The 14153-nt window shown below is 45.0% G+C and overlaps 1 protein-coding gene across 3 annotated transcripts in view; it reads right to left on the bottom strand.

Moving 5' to 3' along the window:
* Positions 1-54: 54 nt before the first annotated feature.
* LOC147033635 (NACHT, LRR and PYD domains-containing protein 3-like) overlaps positions 55-14153 on the bottom strand; it is a 159607-nt gene continuing 145508 nt past the window's right edge. Inside the window, exons 17-18 of one of the 3 annotated variants that reach the window (XM_085871690.1) lie at positions 1750-1832; positions 55-1534 (exon numbers count right to left, since the gene is read on the bottom strand). In XM_085871690.1, coding sequence (XP_085727816.1) covers positions 1512-1534; positions 1750-1832 — 106 coding nt within the window. In that variant the 3' untranslated portion in view covers positions 55-1511. Of the gene's footprint in view, positions 1535-1749; positions 1833-14153 lie in introns of those variants that run through there. The other 2 variants (XM_085871692.1, XR_015055566.1) reach the window with 2 other exon arrangements.

Raw genomic sequence — 14153 nt, 5'->3', positions numbered from 1 at the left:
TATATGTATATATATATATATATATATATATATACAGTGATGGCTCTGTTATTTATATTTTCAAATGGTTTGTCTCATCATGATTCGTGTTAGAATTTCATTTTTTTTTTTCTTGAATAATGAAAATGTTAAACTTTTTGAGAGAAAGTGGTGTATTTGTAATGTTTTGTAATCTGTAGAAAATTGAAAAGTACTTTATAATCTCCATAAAACTGATTTATTTCATTTTTTTTTGTGGTTTTGTTTCTTGTTGAAAATGTTTTGTTTTGTTTTTTTTTGTTTTTTTTCCTCTATTCCTCTTTTCCTTGTAATTATACAGGGTGTCCATAAAGTCTCTTTATAATTTATACCGGCTTTATGCGCTTCGTGTAACTAATAGTGCCCATATAGAAGTGTATTAATTGAGGCAAAAAAACTTCATTATCTACTCCTCATTTTGTAATAATTTCCACAGGATTATCTATTTGCTTTTGTAATAATTATTTTTTTTAATTGTAAAGAGACTTCATGGATACCCGGTATATTATACCTTCTGTGTCCTTGAAATAAATGGGGTTCAAAATTCAAATTCTCTCCTCTCTCTTAGGACCACATAGCAAACCTTCCCATATACTTTACAATCCTCTTGAAGCAGTTCAGTCACTCAATCTCTTGGGTCTTACTATCTGCCATGATCTTTCTTGGGCAAACCACATTTATAACTTGGCCTCTAATGCCAGTCGCTGACAAAGCATCCTATCCTGCATCTACAAAGTCTGTCCTTGGCACACCTGAAATCCTATTCACCTACAAGGGCTTCATCCGCAGTTTAATGGAGTACTGCTCTTCCTCTGGGCTGGGTCTCCTGTATCACACTTTGCTCAACTTGACACCGTGTTAACCAAGGCCTTCAAGATTATTGGAATCTCCCGCCATGAAGCCAAGACTATGGGCCTATATATCACTTTACTATCACAGTCAGGTAAGTGGTCTCTATTTTCTACCACCTCCTTTCTGGACTTGCACCCTTTGCCCTCATCATGCTTTGTCCACCATCCCCAGGTTTCGGTATGGTGCACACATCGACCTGCAACCCGCTTCTGGGGAAACTCCCAAAATCCAGTACCATTACTCACCTCCACTCATCCAATCCTCTCCCCCCCCCCCCCACATGTGGAACAAACCTCCACATTCTCTTCAATCTTATTCTGTCCTCCAGGTTTTCAAGACAGCTCAGAATTGCATGTGTAAGTTTACTCAGTAAAAATGTATTTGGTCAAAGGTGTGTGTGTGTGTGTGTGTGTGTGTGTGTGTGTGTGTGTGTGTGTGTGTGTGTCACTGTAAGGGGGTGATGCAATCACCCTACGGGTAATGTGCTAGTCTTAAAAATTCCACATATCCACAAATCAGAAACACTGTTATTACCCCAAACATAAAATATCTGTAAAAATCAACACGGATCTTGTTCCTTTTTCTGGATCAACACCTGAGATGTCCATCTTGACCATGAGGTGGAAGCATTGGCCACTCGTTCACCTCATGGTTCTGCACCACACTTCAAACAACACAACGATATTATTGTTACCGAAGATGTTTAAACGATGACATTTCAAAAAATGAACAAAAAAAAAGCACCACACCCTCCAAGCGCAACAAAATGCTTCAAACTCTCCCATCTCCAATTTTTTTTTCCAATCTACTTTCATTCCCAAGAATATAAATTTCTCATTCTCCCTCTATATGTTTGAATTGCACAGAACGTACACTCACCACATTGGAACCATTTTGATTTGTTTGTTCGACCATTCAAGGCTTGAATCATTTCCACAAGATCTGGATCATTATGACTCGCACTGAAAAACAAAATGGGTTCAAATTTAATAATAAAACAAAAGTGTGAATGAAGGATATGAATGAATAGATTTGATTTATTTATCAATCGAGTAAACAAGATCGTATAATCAAAATGGATGGAATCAACGGAGCATTGATCGAGGTATGATAACCATAGGGGGAAGAAAGGGAAACGGGTGTTTCGAACATTCACCCCTTTTAAACCCGAAATAAATTAGAAACAAACAATTATATTATTATATGAACCTCAAAAGTGTTGAATTTGTTTCCATGAAATCTCAAAGTAATTGTGTTAAAAATAGAGCTGATTTATGTGGTGATGGTGCAACAAATGCTGAATTTTAACAAGTGCTGACCGCTGTTTATTGTCTCCAGCTGCAGCCTTGGTGTGAGCGATAAGGGCAGCGCAACTTGGTTTCTTGGAAACTGCTCGAGCATACGTGCTATTTCTCTCACTTTGCAAAACCCGTCCCAACCTCCTCTTACCCCTCTTTGATGGCAATCTCCCTTGCTCTGTTATCACGGGCTGTAACTTGCTATGTATTTAATGAGACCAAACTGTGCTGAGACGAGAAGGGAACTACGAGACTTTAGGCGATCCCCTTTTTCCGCATGTGCATAATCTGATGAAATAGTTTGTATCCTGAGTGTTCTCCTAGTCCAGTCTGTGGAGAGGAGCACACCGAGTCAACAATTTGTGCAGCGAGCAGGGGCTCATTGACGACTGGTGGAGGACCGGTGAACCTCGAGCAGGGACAGCAACCGCCAAAGGTGCCTACAACCCCCCCTGGATAGGGACACAGGTGAGAGACCTTCTTCTCTCGTGGGGGCATTTTGCTGTCGCTGTTGGAGGTGAGCAGGATACCCTTCCCCAATAGTTTGCTTGAGCCTGAACTGAAAGAGCAATGGTGAAGAAATAATAAAGCTATTTCTGCAGATCAGTCAAATTTGGGATTAAGCATGTGGGTGTCAAGTAAAGCGGTTTCTGTCGAGCCAGGCGCCGGCAGCATGAAATAAGGAATAAGTTGACAGAATTGACGACCGGACACCGCATTGCTTTTCCACTGGAGGGCCCCGGGATTAAGTCACCAAGTCACAGGCTGGCGGAGAGGCACAGGTATTGCCACAAGGGCAAGTAACGAGGGTATTTTGTACCGAGGTTGCGAGAGCTGGGGACCAAGGGGTGTGAATAAGTCGAAAAGGAGCTGGTGGTGATGCGCCTGCTGCTAGCGGATCAAACGCCGAGTATATTAATGAGACCTTTGGGTCGAGTACTTCAAAAGATATGAAGTTGTGGGCAGAGTGAACCGAAAAACAGATTCCACATGGATAGAATAGAAAAGAAATTATTATGCATGGAACCAAAGTGATTTAATGGTAATATTGAGTCTATGTTCTGAACATGTGTGAAATCGTTTGTGTACAACATTTCAGTGCATGTGGGTAAGTGTGTGTCGGACATATTTGCAAGCGTGAGAGAATTATAATGAGTTTGTAAATCTACATGAGGCTTGAGTGCGGAGCGCTGGGCGTCCGGAAGGGTGCACAATCTGTGCCTGGCTGTGTATACTATATGCAAAGTAAGTTGTTGGGACAATTGACAGTCAGGACAAGCATGAACAAGTGGGGGCAGTAAAGGGACATGTGAACTATGTATGTTTGATCAATACAGAACGGAATTTGTATGGAATCTGGACAAATGGTGCGATTGGATGAAGGCGAGTGCAAACGTTTTCCGATAGATGGGAGTCTTGATAAGAACTGACTCGGAAACATGAAGAAGGAAAGCTGTGAAATGATTAATCACGAGTTTGGAATGCGCACCGAATGTCTTATCTTCCATGCATCTGCCCGAATGTTCGAGTTGCCCAACGACTCTTGTGATAAACATTTTTGCTTCAATAGTACCATAATATTGACAGGTAGCGTTTCCTGATGTAATACCTCTGGAATGCCGGGTTGGGAATCAAGCCGAGGTGAGACAGCTTTGAGGAAGAGTTAAACTGGCATGCCCGCTTTTGCTTCGGTGTGGGGTTGTCGTGCTGGATGCAATGGAGGGATAGTTGGATTGTAAGATCCTATTTAAAGAGAATGTGCAGTTTTAGTTTGGTTTTGAGGATTTATTTGTTCCCCTCTATTATGTTACAAAATGAATTGACATCTAAAATGAAGCAAGAGTTGCTCATGTTCACTGGAGCAGAACCTTGATGAAAAAGTGGGGTGGGGGGGGATGCCCTGCTGTGAAGTGGAGGAATTTGCCTTGCCAGGCTGTATGTGATTTGCCTGAGAAGGGAAATTGGGGGGGGGGGGGGAGCAGCCTGTGTCCGACCTGCTCGAGCGAAATTTATTGCAGACAAAACTGTCTTGATTTGACAAACTAAATAAAATAAGGAAATTAACTTTTGGTAAAAATATTGAAGCTAACAGATATTGCTAGATTTTTATCTTTTGAGAGCTGCACTCAAGATATAGAAACGACAATTATTTGAGCATACCGATGCTATTTTGGTATCTATGTGAATGGAGTGGCATGCCAGCGATGGCTTGCTGGTTGGCACATTTAAAGTAAATCACAGTAGAAAGATTAAAAGTTGATGGTGGTGTGGATTCGAAACATGGCACCAAGTGAACCAACCACGCAGATGTGGCAAAGAGCGCCGCATGTTGGGGCATGTAGGTACAGGTCACTCATTATGGGATGGAGGTGGAGTGAATTTGCTGCAGGCAGATACACGGAGGTGAGCATGTGTATGTCGGTAGATGCCAGTAGGTGAGAACACTGTGCTTGTTATACCGGGTGAGTTTAAATGGTCAATTCATGTCAGGCATTTTTCCTCTGTGCCAAATCCACTAAGGTTGAAGTGCGACCGGTTGATGGGAGGGGGTATGAGATGCTTTTAAACTCTTTTTTTCACATGTTTGGCTTGCCGGCCAATATGGTGCCCGGCACCGATGGTTGGCATTTGGGTGGAGAACGGTTGTAGGATGCATGTCCTCCATGTGAGGCGATTATAAGGGATTAGGATCACATCTGGTGGTCATGAGGGGAGTTTGTGCAGTGGTTGGCATGGGTGGTGACATTGGAAGAGATAAATTTCTGCTTGTGGAAGACCTCTGGGGGTGTGTAGCCATGCAATTCCAGCTGTGTGCATGACAACTTTATGAACCACGAGTCGAAGTATCTGGTCACCATGGTGACTATGACACGTTTGAATGACGAATAGGTTAATGTGAATGAGCTTTTTACGATTTGAATCACTCACGAGGAGGAAAAGAATTTTTCTGTGTGTGATGGCTGTGGGCTGTGGACATATTACATTCACAACTGAGCTGGGCGCGGAGACTGCATGGGTGTTCGAGGGGAGGGTCACCTGGTGTTTTGAAGCACTTTTGATGAGCCGAGTTGGCATCCGGGCCGTGCCGAGAGTGCCCTGTAGTTTGTGAAGTTGTTCATCCTTGCCACCACGGATTTGCGTGCATAGTATGTGGTTGGAGGGTTGCGGAATGAGAGGCATTTTGCAGAGGTGTTTTAAAATTGCACATTAGAATGTGGGATGATTTTGTTTGGACACCATATTGGTTGGCAGGCCAGGTGGGCGACAACGTGACCTTCCGTTGCAGTGGGTCACAATAGAGAGATGGAATGTGATGGACTGGTGTTATTGTTGTCGGGGAGTTTTTGTGTTCAGGCCAGTGCATTTTAAAACTTCCACACTTTGGAGTTAATTGGTTAAAAAAAGGGGTCCTACATGTTGCGGTCAGAGAGAGGTGTGCTAAAATATGTATTTCCTTCGTTTGATAAGAGCTGAAACGGAAAAAGGGTGTTTCAGGAACGGATGTGTGAGTGGAGTGTGGTCAAGGATCTGGCAGCAGACCATAAGCGTGTCTTGTGAGTTTTTGGTGCAGGGCTTCGATGGGACATGAGTCATGAGTCAAAATTTGTTCCTTTCACGTTTGGGGAAAGCCTTGTTCAGGTGAGCTTCAGTGGGTGCACGTGAGCACGTGCGTCAGTTGTGATGGTTTCATGTGAAAACACAGAAATTGCATACATAATATATAAATGGACATCACTGCTCATGCTGTTGTATTCGCACACAGGCGATGCGTAAATGTACGTTCTGCACCTCGAATGGATGTTGATTGGATGCCCCGTCTGCTAGTATTGGTTTGTGGACATTAAAGATCTCACGATGTCTTTTGGGAAGTGACGGAGAGTTATCGCAGGCGTGGTGCAGAGTGCGACATAGACCGGTGATCCGAAGTCTTGTGGAATATTTGTGGTCGATCATGTGTGTTTTAATGAGTTTTAGTGTGGGGGGGGGGGCAAGTGATCCGAGACAATGGGCCCATAGGACTTTCATGATGAGAAGTTGCCACCTATTTAGATATGTTCTACATATGTCTAGGAACAGGAAAATTGATGTTGCCAATTTTGGATCTGTCAAATGGTGGCCATTTTGAATTCCAATGCTTTTTGATTTTTTTTTTTTTTTTTTTTTTTTTTTTTGCTTACAGCTTTTTTGCATGATCATGCTTTTTTCTTTAATGAATACAATTATTGCTCATATTTTAAAAATATCAATTTTATCCCATAATAGGAGAGACATTATGATTTATTGTATGCATATTTAAATATTCTTCTAAATCCATTGAAATAGAGTATTTTTTTTCCTTATTTCTAAGAAACTTTGGGATGCAACTTCTAACAGACAATAATATATTAAATAAATTGGCCCTTTTGAGTATCCGTAACAAATAATTAGCTATAGAGGGCAGCATCTGGGTTACCTGCTGCCTCTACGACATCCATAAGCACATGGCCTTGGACAGAAGTTTCTGCTGTATTGTCATGCAAAGTGATCAAAGCATCTATTGTTACTAAGGTAAGTTTAAGTTACAGTACTTGTTTTTAATTGTGCTGACATGTCCAGAAAGCTTTGAAAATATATCAGCAAAAAGTTGAAAGAAAGGCTTTTATAAGAAGCTAATGAATTAATGTGGAAAGCTTATCACCCATAGATATCATCTATTATAAGCATTAGCAAACTTGCAACAAGTTCATGTAGTTCCATTCTACATGGTTAAGACTGCATTTGTTGGACATGCAGTTGCAAGGTGTGTATAGTAGATGTGGGTGTGGGGTGTGTGCTGGTACTGCGAGCGCATGATACTGCACCTCATAAATTTGTTATCCTCTGAAATGGATATTTACATATTGTAGCTTGTACAGTTAAAGTCTACAAATTAAGTCCATAGAAGTGACTGTTTATCGTTTTATATACGAGCGAAGGTGTGTATCTGAGTACCATTTGCTTAGGTGAGTGTCTAACTGTGCAAAAAAAAGTTTGAGAAAAATACCGTCAGGTATCGTTTTGAGATAACACTTGTTACCACAATATTTAAAGGGGGATGGTCCGATTTCATCACATGCAGTTTTCACATTGATTGAATGGCTTTGACCCTCAACCCCACCTGTGAAGTTTCATCCTGGTATTTCAATCGTTTTGACAAGAGAGCTAAAAATGTGCATTTGCAAGCCCCATAGAATACTGTGGTTCAAATAATTGGTTGACCAATGGGAGTAAGCAAGTTTTGGTGCACAAAATCCAAACTAAACATCTTGCAGCCCTACAATTTCACAGGGTCAATGAGAAGAATAGCAGCTTTCTTCTCATATCAAAATTTATACCACGTCCGGTTAAATCTGGGGGTCAATGTTGGGATGAAGCTGTTGATCGGACCATGGCCCTTAAATTTTAATGAAATTTGTAACTTTTTGGCAGCCATTTTGAATTTCAGGATGGGTGATATCGTTGTCAGGTTAGATCTGTGACCTGCTACAGGTACCATGTAAACCTGTACTAACCTGTTCCATGGTCGGGTTGTCGGCGACTAAACCATCTCCCCCACCAGGTTTTCCGGTGAGGAGGGTGTTTGGATATGGACACCCAGCAGGATTATAAACAAAACCTGTCAAAGGACGAAGGAGCTCCTTGTGAGCCAACGGCCATCCATATCTAGTGCCCAACTGTGTCTGCGGACGTCCTCCTGCAGTTGGGTTACTTTTTATTAGGAGGTTGGTGGCAGGATTTGCACTCCGGCCACCGTAAAACCCTTCATTCCGCAAAACACAAAATCTGAAAACCCACTCCGTGGGAGTACCTCCTGTGCAGCTTCCCTTCGCAGGACAGCTCACCGGATGACAGGATTGGGGCAAAGCCTTCGGGACCCCCAATCTTTGATGATAGGAGGGAAACCACGGGGTAACATCCCTGGGTCAGATTGCGGGAGAGTGTGTCGGAGTGGTGCTGAGGTGTCGTCCACCAGACGGCGGTCTCCTTGGGTTAACCTGAGGCCGTCCCTTCGGGTGGGTGCCTGGAATGTCCTATCCCGAAGAGAGGATGATCACCTGTCTGTTATCATCTGAGCTCAAGCGTTTGGACATCGGTATTGCAGCACTCTGAGATTTGGAGACCAGATTGCGGCGAAATCATGGTGGGTGGTTTCACCTACTATTGGTCTGGTCACTGGTTACTCTGGTTACCATACTCAAGGAGTTGCTGTTGCTGTGTCCAATAAGCTGACCCCAATGATAATTGAGGTAACACCGGTCAACGAGCATATTATGAGACGAAGGATTCGTCACTCCTTCGGTGTCATTTCCCTGGTCTCTGTCTATGCTCCGACTGAGGCGAGAGACCTCACCGTGAAGGACGCATTCTACGCCACGCTCGAGTCTGTGGTTCATCGGTGCCCCAGACGAGATGCACTTCTAGTCTTGGAGGATTTCAATGCATCGACTGGAACTGATGGGGATGGTTATGAGACATGTGTTGGTCCCCATGCGTCAGGAACTATGAACCAGAATAGCACTAGGTTCCTTGACTTTGCAAGAAGTCATGGACTGAGGGTGGCTGGTTCATGGTTTCAGCGCCCACAAGCTCATCGCTGGACTTGGTATTCCAACGCTGGCGGTGTGGCAAAGGAGATTGACCATGTCCTCGTTGACGGTCCCTGGAGGATGATCCAGAACTGCAGGGTCTACCGGAGTGCTCAGTTCCTCAATACTGACCACCGGCTTGTTGTAGCAACTCTTAACTTTCACCTTAAATCCTGGAGAATCGTACCATCCCAGCCTTGGCTGGGTGTTGGCAAGCTCAAGGATGAGAGAGTAGCTGAGGAGTTCGTGAACAGGCCGAGTGGACATTTGGGGGGTCCTGAAGACTTGTGGAGTGCCTTCAAGACCACCGTCCTTGATGTTGCCGGTGGATGTCTTGGAACTCACCGCAAGGCAAAGAAGAATTTTGTCTCTCAAGGGACACTGGATACCATTGACCAGAGTCGCAGGGCCAGGCTGAATGGCAGAGTTGAGCTGTTCAGGGAGCTGAGGCGTAAAACTGCACGTGCACTGAGGGTGGACAAGAAGGCCTATGTGCAAGGAATCTGTGAGGGGGAAGAGCATCACCTGTGGACAGGTGATTCTCGTCCCGCTTACAGGGGAATTCGCGCATTGCATTCATCCAAGCGCATCTCTCAAATAGTGAGAACTCTCGAACTGTAGTGCTCTCAAGCACTACAGTTCGAGCAGAGAGTGGTAGGCTCTTGACAGAGGAGTCTGAAGTGAAGGCCCGCTGGGCCGGTTACTTTGAGCGGTTGTACCAGGCTGATCCCCCAGCCGTCGAGTTGGGTGCCAAGGGTGTTACAATCCCTGTTGCTGACCCTCCAATCAACTGTGGTCCACCTTTTCTTGTGGAAACACGGGCTGCGGTGAACCGGTTGAAACGGGGGTAAAGCTCCAGGGATCTGTGGCATCTATGCTGAACTTCTCAAGGCTGGTGGAAATGCTGCACTCGTGTCGTTGCATGCAGTCTTATGCTCTACCTGGAACACAGGCATCATCCCTACTGATTGGAAGAGGGGCCTTGTTGTCCCTCTCTGGAAAGGGAAGGGTGATCGCCAAGACTGCATCAACTACCGAGCAGTGACGCTGCTCTCAGTGCCGGGCAAGGTCTTTGCTCGGATAATTCTTGATAGGGTTTGCCACCATCTGCTGGAGCACCAAGGTCCAGAGCAATCAGGCTTTACACCAAAGAGGTCAACGATTGACCGTATTCTTGCTCTTTGTGTCCTCACCGAACGCAGAAGAGTTTCGGCAGGGGCTGCTTGCAGCCTATGTTGATCTCTGCAAAGCATTCGATTCAGTGAATCCGGATGCCCTCTGGAGGATTCTTGGTCTTCGTGGGGTGCCACCAAAACTGATCGATCTGATGTCTGAACTCTACTCTGGTACTGAGATTGCTGTGAAGTGTGGTGGTACCATCTCTGACTTCTTTCCAGTTGTTACTGGAGTTCGTCAGGGGTGTCTACTGGCCCCAACACTTTTCAGCACTTGTATGGATTGGATTTTAGGGAGCATGTCGGAAAGATCAAGCTACGGTGCATCGTTTGGGAATGTCAAGATCTCGGACCTTGATTTCGCAGATGATGCAGTCATCTTTGCGGAGACTTTAGATATCCTTTTGGGGGCCCTCGAGGTGCTGAAAGAGGAGTCGGAGCCGCTGGGATTACGGGTTTCTTGGGTCAAAACTAAGATCCAGGCTTTCAATGACATCTTGGATGCTGCTGTCCTGTCTGTGTCAGTTTGCGGTGAGGATTTTGAGGCCGTGGAGAGATTCACTTACCCTGGCAGTGATATTCATGTCTTTGCTGGCTGTGCGTCAGAGGCCAATAGACGTCTGGGTCCGTACTGGGGAGTCATGGATTCACTGAATCATGGGGTGTGGCACTGCCGGCACCTGTGCGGGAGGATGAAAGTCCGAGTCTTCAGGTCCTTGGTGCTTCCATTCTTGCTCTATCGATGCAAGACTTGGTCTCTGACCAAGGATCTGAGACTGAGACTTAATTCCTTTGGTACCAGGTCTCTTCGGAGAATCCTTGGCTATCGCTGGTTGGATTTTGTGTCCAATGAGCGGTTGCTGAGAGTGACTCGGATGAGATTTGTTACCTGCATGGTCTGTGAGCATCAGTTGCGGCTATATGGACATGTGGCTCGTTTTCCTGATGCTGATCCTGCTCACCAGATTCTCTCAGCGAGGGAGTCTCGTGAGTGGAGGAAGCCAACGGGCCGACCACGTGCCTCGTGGTTGCAGCAGGTTGACCATCATCTCAAGGAGATGGGGATGGGCCTGGCATCTGCCTGGGGGATGGCCAGACGGAGGCCCCTGGAGTACCGGCGGAAAGTGGACGCAGCGACGCGCTGTTCTGGCACATGCTCCCATACCTGACCTGACCTGATATGTGTAATTTGAACAAAATATTACTTGCATTGATTTTGAAGTGTTAACAACAATGAAAACCTCTCATTTTGCTTTCAAAATTGAGGTAAAATACTTTCATTGAAACTAACCAAGCGAAAAATAGTGGCAAAACATCGGCCATTTTGAAATCCAAGATGGCTGCCGTCTGCCACACTTCCAAAATGGCAACATGCATTTTCATGTACTTTGGTACCTAGATAATGAATTAAAATAGGTGACACCTTCTCATCATGAAAATCCTACAGGTGTCCACTTCCCCCCCCCCCCCCACTTTTACCACAGTATCTCAAATCACACTGTTTGAACTTGTGCGTTTCATGTCAGAATTCCTTCGGCCTCGTGAAGGTGCTTGTTAAAGTCAGCTCTGTTGATCAACATTCAACGTTTATCATAACAACGGGCCCATGTCCACCCGGTGATCTAGCTGTTTTGCTCCAAACACTGGCTGTTTGTTTTATGCCGATCACATGCAAAACTGAAGGATGTGGTTTTAAAGTGAACAAACATGTTCTCAAAAGAGAAAAAAAAAATGAGGAACGGGCACTGACTTCTGACGACATTGCAGCACGACAGGAGGCAACAGAAGCAAGTGAAAGAGCCAAATGGAAGGAGACGGGATGCCGCTATAATACAGAAACAAAGCCCTGGTTTTCAGAAAGAAGGTAAAATAGTTGCACCAAAGGCATTTTTGCAATGGTCTGCTCGTCTGGCTCATGGAAGTGGCCATAAGAGCAAACGGGGGATGCAGGAGGTGCTACGTACATGGCACGCTCATGGGTTTACAGCTGTGGCCGGAGTTTTTTGGAGAAGATGTGTGTATTGTCAACACCATAATGTTGGTAAAGTGTGTAAACAACCGGAAGGGGCTTATCACGTCAGATATTAAACAGGTTTGAAATGGCCGGAGGCTATTCCTCTGGCACTGATGTCAATGCGGTAAACAGGCACAGCAAATTGTCCCCACATGAAATACTGATGCGAGTGCCGGTAACAGCTCCATTCACCCTGAAACAAATGGACATACATGGGAAGAGGACAATGATTAACTTCTGTGCTGCTCTAACAAAGTTTGTCAAAGAATTCGACTCGCAGGTCAAACAAGTGCTACCAGCACCAGCTGTGGAGGAACACCACGACATCAAGGTGTTCAAGTGGAAGAACGCACTGAAGGCACGTTGGACCGGACCCCACCAGGTATTATTGGTTACCCACATAGCTGTCAAGTGAGAAGGTAAGCCAAGATGGACTCTCGCATCTCACTGCAAAAGAGAATAGAGGAAACCCACAAGTGGGAAGAACGTTATGGGGGGGGGGGGGGTTCATGACGTATGTAGCAGTGCTTCTTTCTGACAAATATGTGCATAATCGTGATAATATGGACGATAACATATCGTGAGGGCATTAGGGAATGCCAAGGATAGCAGAACGTGTGGTAGGTCTGGAGCAGGGGAAACAAGGAACGGGTCGTGACAAGGTATGCAGGGCAGAAGGAGGAAAACGTCAGGATCAATTGCATGAGAAAGGTATGTATGGGATAAACACCTTTTTGACCCTGTCACACTTCTGCAGTGAAGGAAAATAAGGCGGTGTTGAGTGTGTGCCCACCTACCGCACTCTTCACAAACAGGATTGCCGTTAGCGGTGATCCCATTTGAGGAAATCGATTATTGTGGAGCCGGATGGTACCATAACTACGCCTTGAATAGAACAAGCAATGAGGCATGCACAAGCTTTGTAGGTGGGTGGTCCACTCCTTCCAGCCTTGCAAAGAGACCCCCATATTTTAGCATTACGTGCGAACGAGCGAGGTTCCTTTGCCTAACTTGGACGAATCCGAGCAGCAAATTTTATGCAGGCGAATCTCCCTGTTATTCATCAATAGAGGTAAATGACATGGCAGATACCTGGAAGGGCTAAAGTAGCATTAAACAGTACATATCCATGCTGTGGTACAGCATGCAAGGAAGGCAGCTGCGAAGTACCATGGCTATTTTAAGGGATGGGAGTTCGGATCTTGGTTTAAGGGAGTGTTTGGTGGATGGGGAACATGGATACTCCACATATTGTTCGTTGGACTCGTGATATTCGGTGCTGCTGTTAACATAACATACATAAGAGCAATAATTGGTGTGTGTGTGAGAATTTTCCACAGTGACAACGAGGGTGGCACATTAAATTGTCCTGGACCGACTATCTTTGAGCGACTATGGCAGCCACGACGATCCAGAAAATGCAGAAAATTAAGAACCCAGTATAAAATGGAATCAAGGCACCGTGGCAGTGGGATTTTATAGAAAATACGAAAGTGTAGACACTGGTGCGCTTGGGACTGATGAAAGCCCTTTTGAAAGAATTCACCAATTGTTGCTGAAGAACCAAAAACAGTTGGATGATTGTGATAAAGGGATGTGGGACAACAACGATATTTTAAAAACTGAAAGGGATGGAATGGTACAAGTAGGTAAGTCAGAATGTATGTACGTACTCCCGAGGAAAGAAAAGAGCAACGCCCTACCCAAACTTCGCATGGCATTGCATGATAATGGTACTAGGATCATGGCTATGACATTTTCCACAAATCCAACGAAAAGGGATTGCATTACAAGTCACCTGGTCCCACCTCATGAGACCATGTTTGTATGTGGGGATAAGGCATACCCGTATCTCCCGGACAATTGGGCAGGTATATGCTTTCTGGCACAAATAATCCCGGAATTGGTAAGTACCGACTCCCTACAACCTACCCTCCAACGAGGAAAGACAAAGGGCATTGTACGATGAAGATGGACAGACCACTCTGTACGGCCATGGGTGGGAAAAGGCAATGGGGTTCTTCTTCCCTGCAGTGGGGACAGTGATTAATTGCTATCGGATTGATAAGGTAGCGCTGACCATGGAAAAGGTCGCAAATGACACTGCAAAGGCCCACCAAGAACTATTGAATGCGATCATAGACATGCCTATAGAAATACCTGACCTGAAGGAAGGGGTCCAATCTTTTAT

This window comes from Eptatretus burgeri, chromosome 2 (assembly GCF_056783735.1).
Source record: "Eptatretus burgeri isolate ZD-2024b chromosome 2, Ebu_testis_v1, whole genome shotgun sequence".
NCBI lineage: Eukaryota > Metazoa > Chordata > Myxini > Myxiniformes > Myxinidae > Eptatretus > Eptatretus burgeri.
The sequence above is the reverse complement of the archived record's forward strand: the minus strand, read 5'-3'. Positions and strand labels throughout refer to the sequence as shown.